Source organism: Hibiscus syriacus, unplaced genomic scaffold, assembly GCF_006381635.1.
Source record: "Hibiscus syriacus cultivar Baekdansim isolate YM2019G1 unplaced genomic scaffold, ASM638163v2 tig00116951_pilon, whole genome shotgun sequence".
Taxonomy (NCBI): domain Eukaryota; kingdom Viridiplantae; phylum Streptophyta; class Magnoliopsida; order Malvales; family Malvaceae; genus Hibiscus; species Hibiscus syriacus.
In genome coordinates, this window is record NW_024063482.1 from 3,715,585 (window position 1) to 3,735,982 (window position 20,398).

Sequence of the window (20,398 nt, forward strand, 5' to 3'; positions counted from 1 at the left end):
GTTAACAGTCCCAAAAGGTGAAGCCGGTTGTGATTGGGATTTAAAAGATGATTGCGATTTTGATTGCCTTTTGCTTGACACCATATGAGCTTTGGATTTTGATGAGGATCCATATTTTGGTAGAGGAAAAGATGATTGTGATGGCACTGGTGATCCACATGTCAACCTTGTATGACCACTTTCATTGCACCGACTACATGTCGATCTCTTCTTCTCTTCACCCTTAGACGGTATACGATCGTGACTTTTTGGTCGACCAGGTAGCCTTCTGTCCATGGCTGGTGGCAAAACTGTTTGTAAGTCATCTGGTATGTCCCACTCAGAAGGATGTGGAATAGGGTAGACAATCTCGCCATAAGTCTGTCGATATACTTCTGTAGTGTAGCAATCCATAGCGTATGCGCTTGAATCATCTTGGTTTAGATGAAGATAAACTTTTATAACATGGCCACATGGATAACCAGATGTTTGCCATTTCATACAACTACACGTCTTTGCATTTAGATCGACAAGCCCATTTAAGTTATTATCCAGTACTTCAAACAAAGTGTTTGAACATGGTTTAACTCTCCATGACGTTGACTTCACAACACGTTTCGTTATCTTTTTTTCTGTCCATGGTGTAACACGATGTTCCAATGTTCCTGTAAATTTAAATAAATAATACTTAGTAAAATATATGATAAGTTACGAATTTAAAGAAATAATACATGCATGGTTTCTTTTCTTGTAGTACCACTGTTGAATAGAGGCTCGAAAAAACTCCATTAACATAGTAATGGGTAATTTCCGGGAATGACGACTTAGAGCGTTGATTGATTATGCACTATTAGACGTCATGAAACCATATCTTGCTCCAAGTAGATGTACTCTTGACCATCTTTCAAACCTGACATCTTCTAGTGTTTGAGCACACTGAGGCAAAACACTTCTTAAACAGTTTATATGCTTATTAAAATACACTTCCCGATAAGCTTTTACAGCCTTCCAGTATGTCCATTTGTGATTTTTTATACCAGAAGACCTTGATTTTAGATTTCTATACAAATGAACACCACAAAGTCCATGAAAAGCATCTGGGAAACACCTTTTAACAGCGTTGTCAATTGAGTTTGCCCTATCAGATATGATTGTCAGATTGCTAATAGGACCTATGCAATCCCTAATATGCCCCATAAACCATGTCCATGAATCAGAGATTTCAGATTTTCCAACCCCGTAAGCTATTGGCAGTATCCCATTGTTAGCATCCATGGCTACTGCTAATAAGTTTACTCCAAGGTATCGACCTTTTAAATGTGCTCCGTCAACTATAATAGTTGGGCGCATGCAATTAATAAACGAACGAATCTACAAAATCATATACACAAGAAATATAATCATTTAAATGTGAAATGCATGTAACTAACAAAAATGAGTCAACAAAATTATATTGAATTGCTAACCGCAGCACCAATGGCGATAAACAGCAACTCAAAGCGTCCATCTCTATCTGTTTTGATATGAGTTACCGACCCAGGATTTTTCAGCTTTAAATTGTGACAATAAGCCGACAGTTGGGCAAACGATGCTTCTGGCGACCCCCTCAACAATTCCAAGGCATAACATTTGGCTCTCCAAGCTTGAGAATATGAGATACTAATATTTAACCGAGCATTCATGTCACTCATAATTTCATGTCCCCGATATACCCTACCATTCAAAAACATTAACTCAGCCAGAAAACCACCCAACACCTTTTTGTTTGCCTGTCTATGGTGAGGAAAAACTTGGGTTCTTGTACATGTATGTTTATCAATAAAAGTCCTAACTTGAAACATTTCGCAATCTTTTATCCTCTTTGCAATCATACGCCACATACAGTTTTTGTCAATCATACACCTTGTTTCGAAACAATCTTTGCTTGATTTGTTAACTTTTAGTTGATAGCCATCTTCCACACATTTCGTATACAAAGCTATCTTCAAGTCTTCCTTTGTATCAAAACAATCATCTTTCTTGATACGAATAATTTTTGTGTGACAATCAACTGCTATCTTTACCAACTCTTCTTCCGGTATCTGAAGTAATTCTGGCATATTCCAGTTATACTCTCGTGGCATTTTCTTCGGGGACTTTTCTTTGGGGATTTCTTCTTCTTCTTTTTCTTCTTTAGTGTTATATGAATTACATAATGGATGTTCAACATGTTCATTTACAGTCGTAACTTCCTCCTCATTATCATCAACAACATCTTCCTCGGCAACGGCTGTTTCATCATCAAAATTCGGGTATTGACCAATATCAAAATCATTACACGCAGGGTCTGTTTCTTCTTCTGAAAAATCATCAAAATCCGAGTATTGACCAAGTCAAAGTCCGGGTATTGACCAAGATCAAATTTCGAATACTGACTAGTACTCACAATTTTTTTTGTTGGCTCATCATCGTCTAACTGGTCAATACGAAAACCGAAATTTGGTGCTGAAAGTTGTTTGGGATTTGGATTAGGGAAAGGTTGTGGGTTTTGAGATTGTGTTTGGTATTGGAAATGTGGTGAAACAATATTTGCTTGGTGATGAAATTGTGGTGGAACCATTAAATTTTGAGCATCATAAATTGGGGTTGAAAAACTTAGTTGATTACTACCCTCTACTGACCCAACTTCACTACTTCTAGGTTCAACAACATACAATGTAACATCATCACTTGAAACACTAATGTAAGCAATGAATCGTTCAACATCTTCATTGTCGGTTAACAAATAAACTTTACCATTTTTCTAATAAGATAGCCTAAATCCACTTAGGGGTTCTAAATTCAATTTATTTGCAACACGTAACATTAGAGTTTCATAAGTTAACTTTTTTAATGACAGTTTTAGTTGAAGATTCATGGGTAAAGGCATATTTTGTAAAACACCATGAACATTCTCCCATGACCCTCCAAAACACAAATCTATCCAAACACGATCAACATTAGATGATTTCATTATTGTAAATTAATTTACTAAACAAACGAGCTGCGAAACTAAAACATGTTGCCGGATGGGGAAGGATGTCGTTGGATATAGGAACGGATGTCGCCGGAGAGAGTGATAGATGGAGATGGAATGAGTTGCGATTTAGGGATTTAGGTTATGAGTTGTTGCTGCTGTGTATTTATATACCCAAAACATTTGTGTTGCGAAATTAAAACCTGTTGCGAATTCAGAAATCGAGTTGCGAATTTGAAATTCAGTATTGCGATAGTCAGAATCTCGTTGTGATTTACTAAATCGCAATGCGATTACGTAAATCGAAGTGCGAATTAGGAAAATCGCAATGCGATTACGTAAATCGAAGTGCGAATTAGGAAAATCGCAATGCGATTACGTAAATCGCAATGCGGTTACGTAAATCGCATTGCGATTTACGTAATCGCATTGCGATCTTCCTAATTCGTATTGCGATTTATGTAATCGCATTGCGATTTACGTATTCGCATTGCGAATTAGGAAAATCGCAACGCGAATTTGGGAAATCGCAATGCGATAGTCAGAATCGCGTTGCGAATCTGGAAACTGATTTGCGATACCGGAGATCGCGTTGCGAATTATCGATCGCATTGCGATTTAGTTGGTCATTTTGGCAAATCCAAAAAAAGTTGGTTAAAATCATATATTATAAGGCATTTTTGGTCACTGGGGTTATTTTCTCATAAAAAAATTTAGTTGAGTATTTTAACAATTTTGAAATTTGATAATTGATTTCTTTATTCTTTCAATTCATCTTTAATTTAGAGTTAATGTTTACAAAATTTGAACCATATGTTCATAAATCATTGTAGAACACAGATGAATCTTCAATTCTTCTTTTTTTATATAACATTTTTCTTTTAATTTATTTATTTAACTTTACATGATTTTCTCACTTATTCAATTAATCTTTCATTTTATGTCTATTTTTTATCACTATAGAATATCTATATAACTTTACTTATCACTTTAAATTATAAATTTAATTTTTTTTCAATTTAATTCCTTAACTTTACATTTTATTCTATTTAATATTTTAACTACAATTTTCCTGCCATGGTTTGAATGAGCAGACAGAGCAAAGCAATGGTTGGCAAAGCGGTGCGTGAACCAAGAGCTGCCTGCTTCATGTTCCATACGCGAACCCCATCACTCACGGGAGCTTTCAATCTCGTTGACCCAACCCAACACCCTTTTTTCTCTCTGTTTCTTCCCGGACAATGATTACTTTAATGGCGAGGAAAATGTAGAATTTAAGGTAAATTACACAAATGATCCATTGATTATAGAGCATTGTTTCGTTAAGTATTATATTATTAAAAGTTATAAAATGATCATTTGACTATTGGATGATATTTTGTTGAGTCCTCCGATTATTAAAAGTTACAAAATGATCACTCGACTATTCATATATTCCAAACTCATCTTTTTCTGTTTAAAAATTGATGGTCGTCTGAGCTAGACATTAACATGTTGAATGGGAATGATAAAATCTTATCCCATAACCGTTTGAGTTGTATTTTATGGACCGACTCTTCGTTTATATTATATTGTCGAGCTACCGACGAGCAAGTGCTTGAAATCATCAATAGTTCTAATATACATCATTAAAATATGATTTTATCATATATTAGTCGATATGTTAATGTCAATCTCAAATGACTTTCATTTTTTTAACGAAAAAATACGATTTTTAAACAAATGAATAGACGTATGACTAAAAAAATAACTTCCTATAATCGATGAATCATTTTGTAACTTTTAATAATTAAAAATCTCAACAAAACATCACCATATAATCGATGAACTATTTGTGTACTTTATCTTATAATTTATTTCTAGTAACTTACGTAGAACATGTAACAGCAACATACGTTGTACTTTTTATGGTTTTTTATTTATTATAAAATCGACATTTAATTTATTAATTAATTAATTTAAATCAAATATTATAGAGGTGGAGTATTAAAGGTTGAATGTCTCGTCCCATTACACCTGATTATTTAATCACAGATAAAAATCTTGAGAATGGGATTACCTGCTGAAAAATAATAACATGGGATACTAAGAAACCGGTGGTGAATCACATGCAATTGTCGAGTGAACCAATTCTTGGCGGAAACTTGGGGCCAATTGATTGGACACAAAAGAAAGTCCTGTTTTAACCCAATTTATTATGATTTTATCTCATCTTTTACGCCATGAACAAGGAAAATATATTCCATAAATTAGTCATCTTTTAGATTTACTTTTTTTTTCCTTTTAACACAATGCAAAATATACTTAAATACAATTTGCCCCGCCTATCAACAACTAATTCATTGAATTTATGGTTATCAAAACCGGACCGGATCAGTCGGTTCAACCGGTGGCTTGTCCAGTCCGGTTACCTCACAAAATCGGTCTGGCAATGAACCGGCTGAAAATCAGTAAAACCGAGGTGAACTGGCTGAAAATCGGTAAAATCGGGTTGAACCAGCGGTTCACTTTTTTTCTTTTAAAAAAATTAAACCAAACCACGTCGTTTGTTCAACGAGCCAAGTCAAAATCGAATATTGCTGAGCTAGACTCGAACTCGAAAACTTTAAAAGTAAGCTCAACTCGACTCAAAAACTCACGAGCTAAAGATTATCAAGTTCAACTCGAACTCGAAATATAATTTTAAAACTTGAACTCGAAAAGGCTCGAACTCAAAAAAAAATTATAAGTTCGATTGAAGCCTAAAATTTAAGCTGAATTGAAGCGAAAGAATAGTTCGCTCTGTGCTCACCAAAAGGCTCCATGATTTTGAATGTCAAATTACCTCTATTATTTATAGAAGTAATTTGAGATGCTCTTCTATGTTTCTTAGCCATGTGAGATTATTTTGTTCTCATATTTTTACTCTTTAAACTTTTGGGATGCTCTTCTATGTTTTTTAGTCATGTGGGATTATTTTTTTTAAATTAAACCAAATGACATCATTTGTTATGGTTTTTTAAGCCTTAATTTTATTTTTTTGATTATAGTTATATAATTATATTTATTATTTAATATGTTTTACCTTAAATATTATGTTGTAGTTGATTTGAATCATTTTGTTTCACTTGATTTTATGGTTTTTAATTTATATATGTTATGACTTGTGATATTTTTATACCTTTTAATATTGTAAACTTAAAAAAATGTTACATATATATTAATATTGCTTTGAATATAATGTAAAATTTAAAAAAAATATTTTATATAAAATCCGGTTAAACCATATCCAATTTTAAAAACTTAAGAATTTAGGCACAAATCATGATGTCTAGGCCTAATGCCCAGTTTTTAATGACTTTTTGTCAATTAGCTTCATGAATAATTAAGCAATAGCCTCGGGATATGAAACATATATATTGTCTTAAACAATTCTTTTTTTTTTTGTGGTTCAAAAGAAATATTTTTTTCTGTTAAAAAAAGTGAATTAGGTGAAAGAGGCATTAATACAACTATAGCCAACCATCTCTTTATTTCGGAAATTGAGATTAATATTGATATTTATGAAATATAAACTATATATAATGATTTATTTATTTATTAATAGTATCAGATGATTATAAAATAAGACATGCTTAATTTTTTTAATCATTTAATAATGTATAAATATTTTATAAATGTAACTTTTCAAATTTAAACCCTCTTGAGAGAATAATATTTTTTACTGATGCTATTTAATGGGTCCATAATGATTTTTTTCTTCAAATAAACAAATTAGGTTAAATTATAATTACAACACCTAATAAAAAACACGTATAAACATAAATATTTTTTTGATAAATCTTAAGTGATTATAAGGTAGTATCTGTTAAAATGCTCTCAACATTTGACAATGAATGATCACATCCTTACATACGCAATGCTTTAACTCGATGCCTCAAGAGATAACAACAATCTCTTAACAACTGAAATTGATTGGTTTGTGCATAAACATAAATATTTAAATGTGTCAAAATCATATATATAAGCAGATGCGGACTAAGGACAAAAATTCAGGGGTTGCACAAAAATTCAGGTGTATCCCAATTCCCACAAAACTGAAAATAGGTGATTGATTCATGGGCTTAAGGTTTGTTTTTTGGGCTTGATCTCTTTTTTTATTTTAAATAGGATATTAATTTTTTTTCATATAATAAATAGCAACAGTTACACACAATATTAGAGGTGACACTTGTATTAATTAAAAAATAGAAAAAATTAACACTAAGCAGACAATTTTGAGGAGTTGCCTGGGATACCCAGGGCAACTATAAGGTCTGCCCCTGTATATAAGAATTTTACAATACTTAACATGTAATATATATACCACACTTGAAATTTTATATTTTTTAAAATTTTAAAATTATTGATTGAAAAATATTAAAAAATAATAATTTTTAGTTACAATTAATGGGTTAAGTGAGATATTAATAATTAAGTTAAGGTGTTATGTTATCTCCTAACAATACATAATGACGAATTGATTAAAATTAACTTTTTGATAAATTTAATGATCATTTCGTAAGTTATACAAGTTCAATAGCTGAAATGATAAGAAAATTATAGTTTAGGAACATCGATGTATTTTATCCAAAATAATATGAATACAATACAAATATATATACATGTCAGGGATTCCCAAGCTGGAATGGATATTTTGGAGAGGAAAAGACCATGGTAGCACTTTTATTGGAATATATATTAGTAATAAATTTTTATTACATAATGAAATTATAGAAATAGTCCGAGATGGTTATAAGATAATATATATTTAAAAAAATTTATCAAATAACAATGCACATATACCCTATTATTATTGAGAATACTTGATGAGTTTCATTACTTAAATCTTAGAATCGAAGATTTAAATTAGTTTGAGAATAACTTTTAAGGAAAGTATAGATGGCCAAAATTGAAATCTTATTTTTCTTATATGTAAAATTTGAGTTTTACTTTTTATAAATCATATGTATGTTATTTAATTTGAGTTAATAGTTATTTGTTTGTAATGTTTGATTTAATGTATGTTTATTGTAATTTCAGTTGAGAAATTTATAACGATGAATCTGTATGCATATTGATTGCAATTATTGCCATAATTTATATTTGTAATTTAAAAGTTATACAACGAATAGTTATTTATATTTATACCTTTTGTAAATTTGATAATTGAAATTTTATTTTCAATATGAAAAATTAAATTATTTTCAATAAAGAATACTAATTAAAATATTAAATTTAATAATTATTTTGAAGGTTTATATGTAATATATGTTGATGTGATATTATTTATTTTATGCAAATAAATATTTTAAAATTTATAAAAATAAAAGACATTAACATGAAGTACAAACTATTGTCATGCGAGCTGCTAAACTGTCAGACAGCAATAATCAACCATCCAACAGTGAGAATGTCTTTCATTTTTTTTTTTCTGAAATAAAAAGTTTGAAGGCATGAATTTGATGCTACTATTTATTTTTCAGTGTTTTTTTTATGTACTGTGAATTGTGAATCTAAATTAGGTAGGGTAGGGTAGGGTGCCTTTGAATAATAAGGTAAGATGAGAATTGTGGCGATTTAATCAAACTGATATTATTTAATCGAATATTTATCTTTTTAGCACCGTTTGATATATATTTTTTGAAGTGATACTCTTTCGGCTGAGCTGGCGAAAGGCGCATCTCCGGGGACGCGCTTTACCCGGGTTTTTGATGAGTTGAATACCACGTGTGGAAGGCGCATCCCCGGGGACGTGCCTTCACGGGATTCTGATAATTCGACTGCCACGTTGGTATTTTGTTTAATAATAAATATTTTATTTTTATTATTATTATAAATTAGTAATATATTATGTAAAGTGTTTCGATTATAGTGTAAGAATTATCAAATGTATTTTGTTAATGTGTGTTAAAGGTGGAGTGAATTATCTACATTAATATGATAGAACAATATATGAAAACCAGTTTTGATTTTATTGTAGTTATAGGAAAAATGTATGAAATTATAATTTTACACATATGGTTATATTATTATTTTTGATTTTGATTATCGATCTATTAATTTTATCAGTTAATTATTTAAATGTTATCAATTTAGTCATCTCTTATCAATATTTAACGAAAATATTGATGCATAAGTTAATAAATTAGTATAATTACATATTTAATCTTCAATACTTACATATTTTATGAAATTAGTCTTATTGAAAATTTAATTTAATAAATTTAATCCTCCAATCAGAACATGAAATGTGTCATCGTATACATAAATTTTTTAATAACTTTTAATTTGTTTAATTTAATATTTTTCTCTACTTAGAAGGTGGAATTATTATTATATTTTAAAAAAAATTATAACTAATAATATTAATTATTATATTAAATAAATATATTGAAAATATTTATGTATTTAAAAGTTAAAAAAAATTTTAGGTGTACATACATTGACAAATTATATAAAATGCAATAACATTAAATTATTAGAAACAAAAACATTCATTTAAATACAATATTAATTACATAAGAGTTAACGGTTATATGATGATAACAGAGCTGTACATTTTTTTCTATTGTGCCCGATGTTTCTACAATGCCCACATCGTTTTTGTTCTGTTGACTTCTCCCGAATATCCATATCACAATGTATTCTAGTAGATTTTGGACGACCTGAGTCCCTCAATAGCAATGGATCTGGTACAATTGTAAGCCAAGTTTGAATCTCATTTGGGTCTCTTTCGTTTCCTATGGGCGGAAACTCAAATTCATATACCTTGAATACTTGTGAAAGTTGGTATACGGGATCAACATAATTTTTGTAGTCCAAATGCGAATGTGAGCAAGCTACAATGACATGAGAGCATGGATATTTGAGTGCTTGAAAGAAACCACAATCGCACCACCTCTCTTGCAGATTAACTCTGAAAGAGTTAGCTCCAATCCCTTGCAGCGGACGTGGCATTTCGGTTACACGAAACAATTCACGAGTGCGAGAAAAATTTGTAACTAACATCCCATTTGATGCAGCCATTTTTTTTTGTAAATCAACTGCTAGTCTTGGGTGGTAAATATGGTCGTTTTGCATCCAAGTAAGAGCTTGTCCACCGAGCTTTGCAAAGAGTTGACCCAAACGAAAATAAGTCGTTTTAACCAACGCCATGACTGGTAAATGACGCGCCACCTTTAAGGTTGAATTTATTGCTTCAGCCAAGTTTGTTGTCATATGACCATAGCGATACCCCCCGTCATATGCATTTGTCCACATTTCTTTACTGATGTCCATAATGTACTCACACCCCTTCTTATTTTTGCCAAACAGCTCTTGTAGTATCGACTCAAACCTTTGAGGTAAGAGTTCGTAACCTAAGCCATTAGGAATATGTAATAGTTAATATGAAGTATAAATAATTAATAAGAAATTGATAGAAAAATTGGAAAAAAGTGGCATACCCATCCGCACGACTAACTGACGTTCATCGTTCTTCTTGTATTTTCCGTAATAGTTTGCAGCAATATGACGGACACAATAATGATGTTGAACATGTGGAGGTCTATACATTGTACCCAAAGAGTCCATTGTTGCTTTTATCCCGGCTCCTCGGTCTGAAATAATGCATACTCATTCCCTGGTGACAACATATAAACGTTTGGACAAACGCAATAGGAAGAATATTGCGGTTTCTATCTTGGACCACAGCTAATAATAAAACTTGCTTGTATTTCCCATACAAGAAAGTACCATCAATTTGGACAACTGGTTTACAGTACTTGGCTGCATTAATACACTGAGGGTAAGTCCAAAAGACACGGTAAAATTTGCAGCGATCGCGAACCATTCGATCATTCACGTAATGATGTTGAGTTTCGAACTCAACAATTATCCCGGGATTAAGTCTTTGCACAACATGAAACCAACTGGGCAGCTCGTTGTAAGAGGAATCCCATTCGCCATGAAGTTTGCAAATGGCATTCTGTTTTGCCAACCACGCTTTTTTATATGAGACAGTGTACCCATATTGTGACTGTATAGCATAAATCAACACTGCAACAGCTATATGAGAGCTTTGCTTCACAATGGGCATGATTGCTTGGCAAATAATGTTGGAGTCCAAGTTGGGATGATCCTGGTTTATACCTCTTGCACAACATATATGAGGACTGTTGTATCTGGTTAGTTCCCATAAGTTGTTCTTCCTCTTCCTCTTTGATACACAGACCATCCATTGACATCCGTTGTCACGTTGGATGCAGTAGCAGACATATTTCTCCGTGTTAGATCGATCAACTCGGGACTGAACTGAGTTACGAATATTGTAACTCTTTATTGCCATCAATGCTTCCTCATTCGATGCGAACTCCATTCCAATATGTAAATTACCGTCATTGACTGATGATTGAAGTCCATAGTTGCCAACATCAGGAAGATCTGGAAATTCAGGCTCATACATTGCATCATAATCAGCCTCATACATATGTGCAGGAAGTTCGGCTGGTGTTGTATTTATCGGAACGTCATCCTCGTCATCATCAGAATGTACGTTAAACTGTAGTGAGTCAGGTTCAACGAATAATCCTGTTTCAGCACCATCTGCATCTGGCTCCCGAAGAGGTTCTCCTGGTGGAGATGAGGGTTCCTCCGATAATCCAATGTTAAGGTCAAATAAGCTCCCGCTTGCGTGTCCTCCCCTTAAACTTGAGGCCATTGTATCATGTGGGATGTGAATAGACTGCCGTCTCGTTGGCATTTCCATATATAAGTCGAAAACATTGGCAGATGAATGTCTGCCCCTTGAAGTAGAAGAGATGTTGCCATATGGATTATTGGTGAAGCCACGTGGGTTGAGATCATAAGTAGTTGCAGATGAATGTCTTCCTATTGAACTTGATGGCATGGCATCTAGCGTTGGATCCGCCATTAATGATGTGAAATCATTACAGATCACTTGTGTCGGGCTATCAACTTAATCAGCTTGATATGCAATGCCAAAGTGAGAGGAATATGAGAGACCATGAGTTGCACGAACCTCAATAAAAGTGGCATACATTTCAATAAGAGATTGTGAACTCCCCATATGAGCATCAACCATCATAGAAACATCATCATCGTTTGAAAGCTGAAATGATGTATACATGAGCGGAAAAAGTTCAGTAGAAAATCTGTACTGAAGTGAAAATAGTCTTCTCTGGCCTGCTACACGAATCTTTAACGAAATTTTTGTGATTAACTCCTCAATTGTGATGTTTCTCTTCAAGGTTAAGGGGATATAATGATCTGACTCAAAAACAACCCCCTCTTCAGCTTCCTTAATTTCTCCATCATACAAAACAACAGCAGAAAGATGACTCATTTTCAGAGAATTTGAGAATTTAGAGTTTGGGAATTTGAGAATTTGAAAGCTTGTGAACTGAAGTTTATTTTGAAAGTTTATAATACGTTGCATATAATAGTGTCTATAATCGGAGTACTATTCACATGAAGGCGCGTTCCCGGGGGCGCGCCTTCTATTATTTTGTCAGAGAATATGTTATCATTGCCCTATTATGTCACTCATGTCCCTCGGGGACACTATTCATATCAGTACCTATTATTTCTCAGGGGACTTGAAGGCGCATTCCCGGGGGCGCGCCTTCCATTATTTTGTCAGAGAATATGTTATCATTGCCCTATTATGTCACTCATGTCCCTCGGGGACACTATTCATATCAGTACCTATTATTTCTCAGGGGACTTGAAGGTGCGTTCCCGGGGGCGCGCCTTCCATTATTTTGTCAGAGAATATGTTATCATTGCCCTATTATGTCACTCATGTCCCTCGGGGACACTATTCATATCAGTACCTATTATTTCTCAGGGGACTTGAAGGCGTGTTCTCGGGGGCGCGCCTTCTATTATTTTGTCAGAGAATATGTTATCATTATTATGTCACTCATGTCCCTCGGGGACACTATTCATATCAGTACTTATTATTTCTCAGGGGACTTGAAGGCTCGTCCCGGGGGCGCACCTTCTATTATTTTGTCAGAGAATATGTTATCATTGCCCTATTATGTCACTCATGTCCCTCGGAGACACTATTTATATCAGTACCTATTATTTCTCAAGGGACTTGAAGGCGCGTTCCCGGGGGCGCGCCTTCCATTTTTTGTCAGAGAATATGTTATCATTGCCCTATTATGTCACTCATGTCCCTCGGAGACACTATTCATATCAGTACTTATTATTTCTCAGGGGACTTGAAGGCGCGTTCCCGGGGGGGCGCCTTCCATTTTTTGTCAGATAATATGTTATCATTGCCCTATTATGTCACTCATGTCCCTCGGGGACACTAGATGGATTGTGAAATCAACTAATTTATAACCAAAATTTAACTTCTTTTGAAAGTTCAGCAAGTTAAGAATAAATTATACATATAGATTAATTTAAGTTCATAACTTAAATTAAAACGTTATGTGAAGTTTGAATAAATTAGATAAAATGTTATGGATAAATTGAATAAATGTGAAGTGATAAGTTGATTGTGACATTGAAATTGTATGGAATGAGCATCGAGATGTTTTTACGAATAAATGTGAAGTGATAAGTTGATTTTAATGTATACGTTTTAATATATATGTTAATGATAAAATCATATGTATGGATAAATTTAATTTCAATTTAAGTATTGTGAACTATAATCTGAATATAACTTTTAATTTCGAATACAATTGGAATATTAAGTTGAAATTTAATGTTAAATTTCGAATACTATAATTTATATTTTAATTTTAAATTTCGAATAATATTATTTTTATTTTTATTTTAAATTTTGAATAATATAATTTGTATTTTAAAAATATTTATCAAACATTTAATGTTAAATGTGAATAAAAATAACATTAAAAATATGTATGTAACAACCATGAAACATTTAAATAACATAACCAAATTACATAAAATTCTGAAATATAACTATTTAAATAACATTAAAATACAACTGGATCACCGATGTCGTCTTCTCGAATGAGTTCCACAGGGCGGTGGTTGTCTATTTCGTGGAGGATTTCTTCGTGGAACTTGTTCTTCAGTCTCCTCATCTTCACTATCATCATCAGCAACATTTTCTTCATTTGGTGTAGATGACGCTGAAGGGGCTGAAGGGCTTGTATAAAATAACGACCCTGGAGGAGTGCTAGTAACAATCCCACCGCTCCCCGGGAACTGTGAAAACTGTGGAAACATTGGCATCGATGTCTGTGATCCAGATGGAGATTGAGGTGTCTGCGGAGAAGCACCACCAGCCAAATAAGATGCATATAAACCATATGCTGGATCATTAAACATAGTCGTATATGCACCTCCATATGGTATAAAACCCTGCGGGCTAGGCATGTAACCTGGCGGGCTAGGAATGTAACCCTGCGGGCTTAGAATGTAACCCTGCGAAGATGGCATATGAACTGGTGGGCTTGGCATATGAAGTGGAGGGTTGGGCATGTACCCCTGCGGCATCGACGGATAAGGATGTTGTGGTGGGACTGATGCAGAACTGGTAGCGCATTCTCTCCGTCCACGCGTCGGGGGACAATGATATTGAGACGGTTGACGTCTTTCTCGGCGTCTAGGAATGTTAACCCCTCGTGCTTCCGCCGAAAGTAGAAACGGCTTCCCATTTTCATTAAACCAATCCATATAGTTATCCGTAACCATATGACCAGTTTCAACGTAATATTGTCGAGGGGTCAACAGTGTATATCGGTTCTCCCAAAGCGTAATCCAATCTCTGTGTCTCACCACCCAGTTAACCTCTTTCTTTCCTCGTCTATCTATGTTATGCACGTCGTCTAAATTCCTAGGTGCTCCAGGAATATATTACGTACAACCATACTGACGGAGCACGCGATCAACTGGATGCCACTCAATAATAGCATAACATATAAGAGATATAACCGATATCCATACCTCTAATGACCCACTAAGGTGGGGTGGGATGCAAGCCTTCACTTCATCGCTCGCATAAGGTATCCACTGAAACTGAAATATAAATATACAATTCAAATAAATAAAATATTCTAATTATATCTAGCATTTTAAATTAAAATATTAATATTTAAACAGATTTAAAAACATACCTCAGACCCAGCTTTCGTATCAATAAGTAAATGAATTTCCTCTAACCCAGTAGGTATACTTTTATGGTTCTTTCTTTTCATCGACCACCTATGAAATATAATATAAACTAAATATCACCCTATTTAATTAAAAATATTTAAATCAAAATTTAGTTCAAAAATTACCTCAACAATAAGGGGAATACGTATGGTTCATTCACGATCGGGCATAAGAAAGGCATGCGGAACCACGCCCATGATTGTAGAAGCAGGAGACATCCACCGATAGCAATTTTCTTATAATTCGTCGCCCGACACATTTCTCTAAAGAGAAATGCCAAAACTGCAGCGCCCCAACTATATCTTCCAGCTTCATCAAAATCGATCAGATGCCGCAACCACATACAATGCACCTGGTTGCGAGATTTGTCGGGCATCAATATTCCTCCAATTATTCGTAGAATATATGCCCGAGCACATGCCTTTGCTTGATCCTCTGAAGCATTTTCATTTAAAACCTCAAAATTAGCTTTCAACCAAGATAAAATTATTCTACCTCCATTAAACTCTGGCGGAGCAGCTCCAAAATAATCAATGCACATTGATTGCCAATCACCATCCGCCATACCACACATCATATTTCCGTCGACGGGAAGCCCCAAATACATAGAGACATCCTCCAATGTAATTATGGCCTCTCCACATGGAAGGTGAAAAGTGTGTGTCTCGGGCCTCCACCTCTCAATCAGTACAGAAATTAGGACATGTTCGAGTTTGCAACCGCCAATAATTGTTGCAATATACTCGAACCCGGCAGAAGCCAAATATGGCAAAATACGTTCCGGTGTCGGTATACGTGGATTTTTAATAAAAGTTTCTAAAATACGATCAGTATCCTAAATAATATACATTATAAAAAATTAAAATTAATATAAATTCATAATAACTTTAAAATAAAAATAAATTTAAATATAAATTCATAAATTAATTTTGGTGTGAAGAATGAGGGAGGGTTGAGGGGGTTTATATAGGGGAGGAGGAGGGGTAGTTAAGGAAAACGGATGGGGGTATTTATGGCATTTAATGGAAGGCGCGTCCCCGGGGATGCACCTTCCACACGTGGCAGTCGAGTCATCAGAATCCCGTGAAGGCGCGTCCCCGAGGATGCACCTTCCACACGTGGCATCCAACTCAGCGAAAACCCGGGTAAAGCGCGTCCCTGGGGATGCGCCTTTCGCCAGCTCAGTCGAAAGGATGCCACTTCGGAAAATATATATCAAACGGTGTTAAAAAGGTAAATATTCGGTTAAATAATGTCAGTTTGATCAAATCACAGAGAATTGTGGGTCAGCCTTTTATACTATAAGACAGCAAGTGTACTTAATGCAATCAACTTCATTCCCATGTGCTGAAAGTTGCAAATCATCTAAGATGCATGACCCAAGCTCCTATGGTCATGTAAACATCAACATGCTTGTATCTCACATTGATAATCTTGACCAGCTGGATTGAAGTGGGAGAAGTTGATGTTTATGGCTAACTAATGACAATTATGAAAACTAAAGCCGCTGCTGCTGTTTGGTCCTTTTTCTGCAACTGAATTTTGGGGCCAACTCCTTGCATTTGACCAAGTGTCCGAATTCCATATTATGCTGCTGGGTTTACCTCTTGATACAGTTCTAAAGCATGTCAATGTCCTAAATAAAACATAATTTTTGCTTACTTTGTCTCAACTATATTGTAAATATTTCCCGGCAGAGGTGAAAAGAGAAGTTTCACAGAGAGGATATCTCTGACTTGCCAACAGCCTAGGCCCCCATCTCCGGTGGATCTAGCTGTTTAACTCCCAGGCCCACAGCCATGTTATCCGTAGCCGGTCGTCCAGTCAAGTAGCATCCATATTATGTCATCTTACTGTCGTGTACACGGGAGGCTCACGATCGTAGTTAGGGTGAATTAAAGTTGATACAATCCCTCCTACAATTTTTAAATTTTTATATATTTTATATTGATAATATACTATCATCTCCTACTACTTCTAAAATATTATAAATTTAACCATTAATATAAAATTCTACATCAATATTTATTTTTAGTAGATTTTAGGCTTTCTTTTTCTTAATCCTCTCAGACTTTAAATTTAAAAATATTTTTGATTTGACATTTTTATCGAAAGATTTACTTGTATTCTTATAATATACATCTATATATGTATTATATGGAGTTCCATTTGAGGTTGTTTATGGTAGAGATTTCATTACTATTTACCTACCAAGATTCATGTGTTCTTTTTGAAGATAATCTATATGCGTTGCATTGGACTACCATTTGAGAACTTTTATGTTTTTGGGTCTAATTCTTTTATCAGGTTTCTACTATGTAAAAGAATTAGATGAATAATTCAACCCTTGCGTTATATTTGGAATTCAATGGGATTTTTATCAAATTCAATTTTGTATATAAATTTTACACTCAATATATAGTATAGAACTAGAAATAGTCATGGGTTAGGTCAGATTGAATTTTTGATTCACTCAAACCTAACTTAAAAATCAAGTTTCTCATTCCTCACTCGATCTGCCTCAAATGTAAGAGGATCTCAAACTTTGACTTGAAATTCAACCTGATCTTTAAGGAAAAAATTTATCCTCAATTAGATTAGACCTAATTTGACACAAATCTATATCATTTTTATTAGAAAAATAAAAATTTAATTAAAAAATTAATATAAAAATTATTTTTGAATATATAAAAAATAATTATAATAATAATAAGTTGAATTTTTTTCACCCTAAATTTAAATTCAATTAAAGTTTTCAATTAATAACACGATGGTCGGGTTGAAAACCATCCGACTCGGGTATTCTTCCCTGGAGATGCAAAATTGCAAACGTAGCATCTTCTAGTTGAGATTTGTTTTATTATTTCTGTGCCAAAAGGCTTTCGTTTAATTTCAGCGTTTGAAAAAAATTAAAGCTTTCTTACTCATCTATGCGGTTTCTCTTAAACATATGTAGAGCGAATTTTACAAGCTTTTCGGCTGTACCCAGGTATCGAATAGCCCAGTTGGTTCGTGAGGGTCAAATTGAGAATGCCCGCAAAGTGTTCGATGTATTACCTAACAAAACAGTCGATTCGTGGAACTCTATAATTGCTGGCTACTTTCAGAATAACCAACCCAATGAAGCCCTACTTCTATTCAACAAAATGCCGTATAAAAACACCGTATCTTGGAATGGTTTAATTTCTGGGTATACGAAAAATGGAATGGTCACTGAAGCAAGGAAAGTGTTCGATAAAATGCCGGAACGCAATGTTGTTTCATGGACCGCCATGGTTCGGGGGTATGTTCGAGAGGGTATGATGGGGGAGGCAGAGTCCTTGTTTTGGTTAATGCCCGAGAAGAACGTGGTTTCATGGACAGTGATGTTAGGTGGACTCATTGAAGAAGGTAGAATTGACGATGCACGTAGGCTGTATGATATGATGCCGGAAAAGGATGTGGTTGCTAGGACTAATATGATAGCGGGATATTGTAAAGAAGGACGTTTGAGTGAAGCAAGAGAAATTTTTGATCAGATGCCATGGAGAAATGTGATATCTTGGACAACTATGATTACAGGTTATGTTCAGAATAATCTTGTGGATGTTGCTAGGAAGCTTTTTGAAGTGATGCCTGTGAAAAATGAGGTGTCATGGACAGCTATGTTGATGGGTTATACTCAGTGTGGAAGGATAGAAGTAGCTTTTGAACTCTTTGAGGCGATGCCGGTGAAGTCGGTTGTCACTTGCAATGCTTTGATTCTTGGGTTTGCCCAAAATGGAGAGGTAGCAAAAGCTAGGAGGGTGTTTGATGAAATGAAGGTTAAGGATGATGCAACATGGAATGCGATGATTAAGGTTTACGAGAGGAAAGGATTCGAATTGAAAGCACTTGATTTGTTCATATTGATGCAAAAGGAGGGCATTAGGCCAAAATTTGCATCTTTGATAAGTGCTCTTTCCGTTTGTGCCAGCTTAGCAAGTCTGGATCATGGTAAGCAGGTTCATGCCCAGTTGTTGAGATCTCAAATTGATGAAGCTGTATATGTTTCCTCTGTTTTGATGACAATGTATATTAAATGTGGTGATCTTGTAAAAGCAAAGCTAGTTTTTGATAGGTTTTCTTCAAAGGACATTGTTATGTGGAATTCTATGATATGTGGTTATGCCCAGCATGGCTTAGGTGAGGAGGCTTTGCAGGTTTTCCAATCAATGTTTTCTTCAGGAATTGTACCAGATGATGTTACATTTGTTGGAATTCTGACGGCTTGTAGTTACACCGGCAAGGTTAAAGAAGGGCTAGATATCTTCGAGTCGATGAAATCCAAATATATGGTGGAGCCAAAAACCGAGCACTACGCTTGCATTGTGGATTTGCTCGGTCGAGCAGGCCAGGTAAACGGGGCAATGAATTTGATTGAAAAAATGCCCATGGATGCAGATGCTGCTGTTTGGGGTTCTCTGTTAGGGGCCTGTAGAACACATGGAAAGTTGGATCTGGCTGAAGTTGCAGCAAAGAAGCTTCTAAAGCTTGAGCCTGAAAATGCTGGCCCCTACATCCTGTTGTCGAATATATATGCATCCCAAGGTAAATGGACCGACGCTGCGAATCTGAGAAAAAACATGAGGGTAAGATGTGTGAAGAAATCACCCGGTTCTAGCTGGATTGAGGTCGAGAAAAGGGTTCATATGTTCACTACAGGTGATGTGAGGGCACATCCTGAGCATGCAATGATCATGAGGATGTTGGAGGAAATAGGTGTGTTGTTGAGAGAAGCCGGGTATAATCCTGATGGAAGCTTTGTGCTGCATGATGTGGAGGAGGAAGAGAAGTGGCATAGCTTGAGATATCACAGTGAGAAATTGGCTGTGGCATATGGGTTGTTGAAGGTTCGGAAGGAGGCACCTATTCGTGTCATGAAAAATCTTCGTGTTTGTGGAGATTGCCACACTGCAATTAAACTAATAGCAAAAGTAACCCAGAGAGAGATCATTTTGAGAGATGCTAATAGATTCCATCATTTTAAGGATGGTATCTGTTCTTGCAGGGACTTTTGGTAATAGAATTGCAGTGAGAAGTTGTAGAAACTCGCTTGGTTAAATGGCTTCGAATGTGTTATGGTTCAGACGGACAATGTTGATTTCCTTAAGTTTATCCCGTCACCTTCTTCTGAGAGCCCCTCTATAGGGATGGCAAACGAGTACAATTTCGTGGATTCCGTGCCGCACTCGCTCCAATTGGGGCAGGGATGGGTATAATTTTAGTGGGTAGTGGACC

The 20,398-nt window shown here is 34.8% G+C and overlaps 1 protein-coding gene across 1 annotated transcript; it reads left to right on the top strand.

The window, feature by feature from the left end:
• Window positions 1-17,947: 17,947 nt before the first annotated feature.
• On the top strand, window positions 17,948-20,296 carry LOC120188649 (pentatricopeptide repeat-containing protein At1g56690, mitochondrial-like). The gene has a single exon (XM_039192060.1). It carries the CDS (start codon window positions 18,070-18,072, stop codon window positions 20,179-20,181), a length of 2,112 nt encoding a protein of 703 aa, XP_039047991.1. The 5' UTR covers window positions 17,948-18,069; the 3' UTR covers window positions 20,182-20,296.
• Window positions 20,297-20,398: the final 102 nt, after the last annotated feature.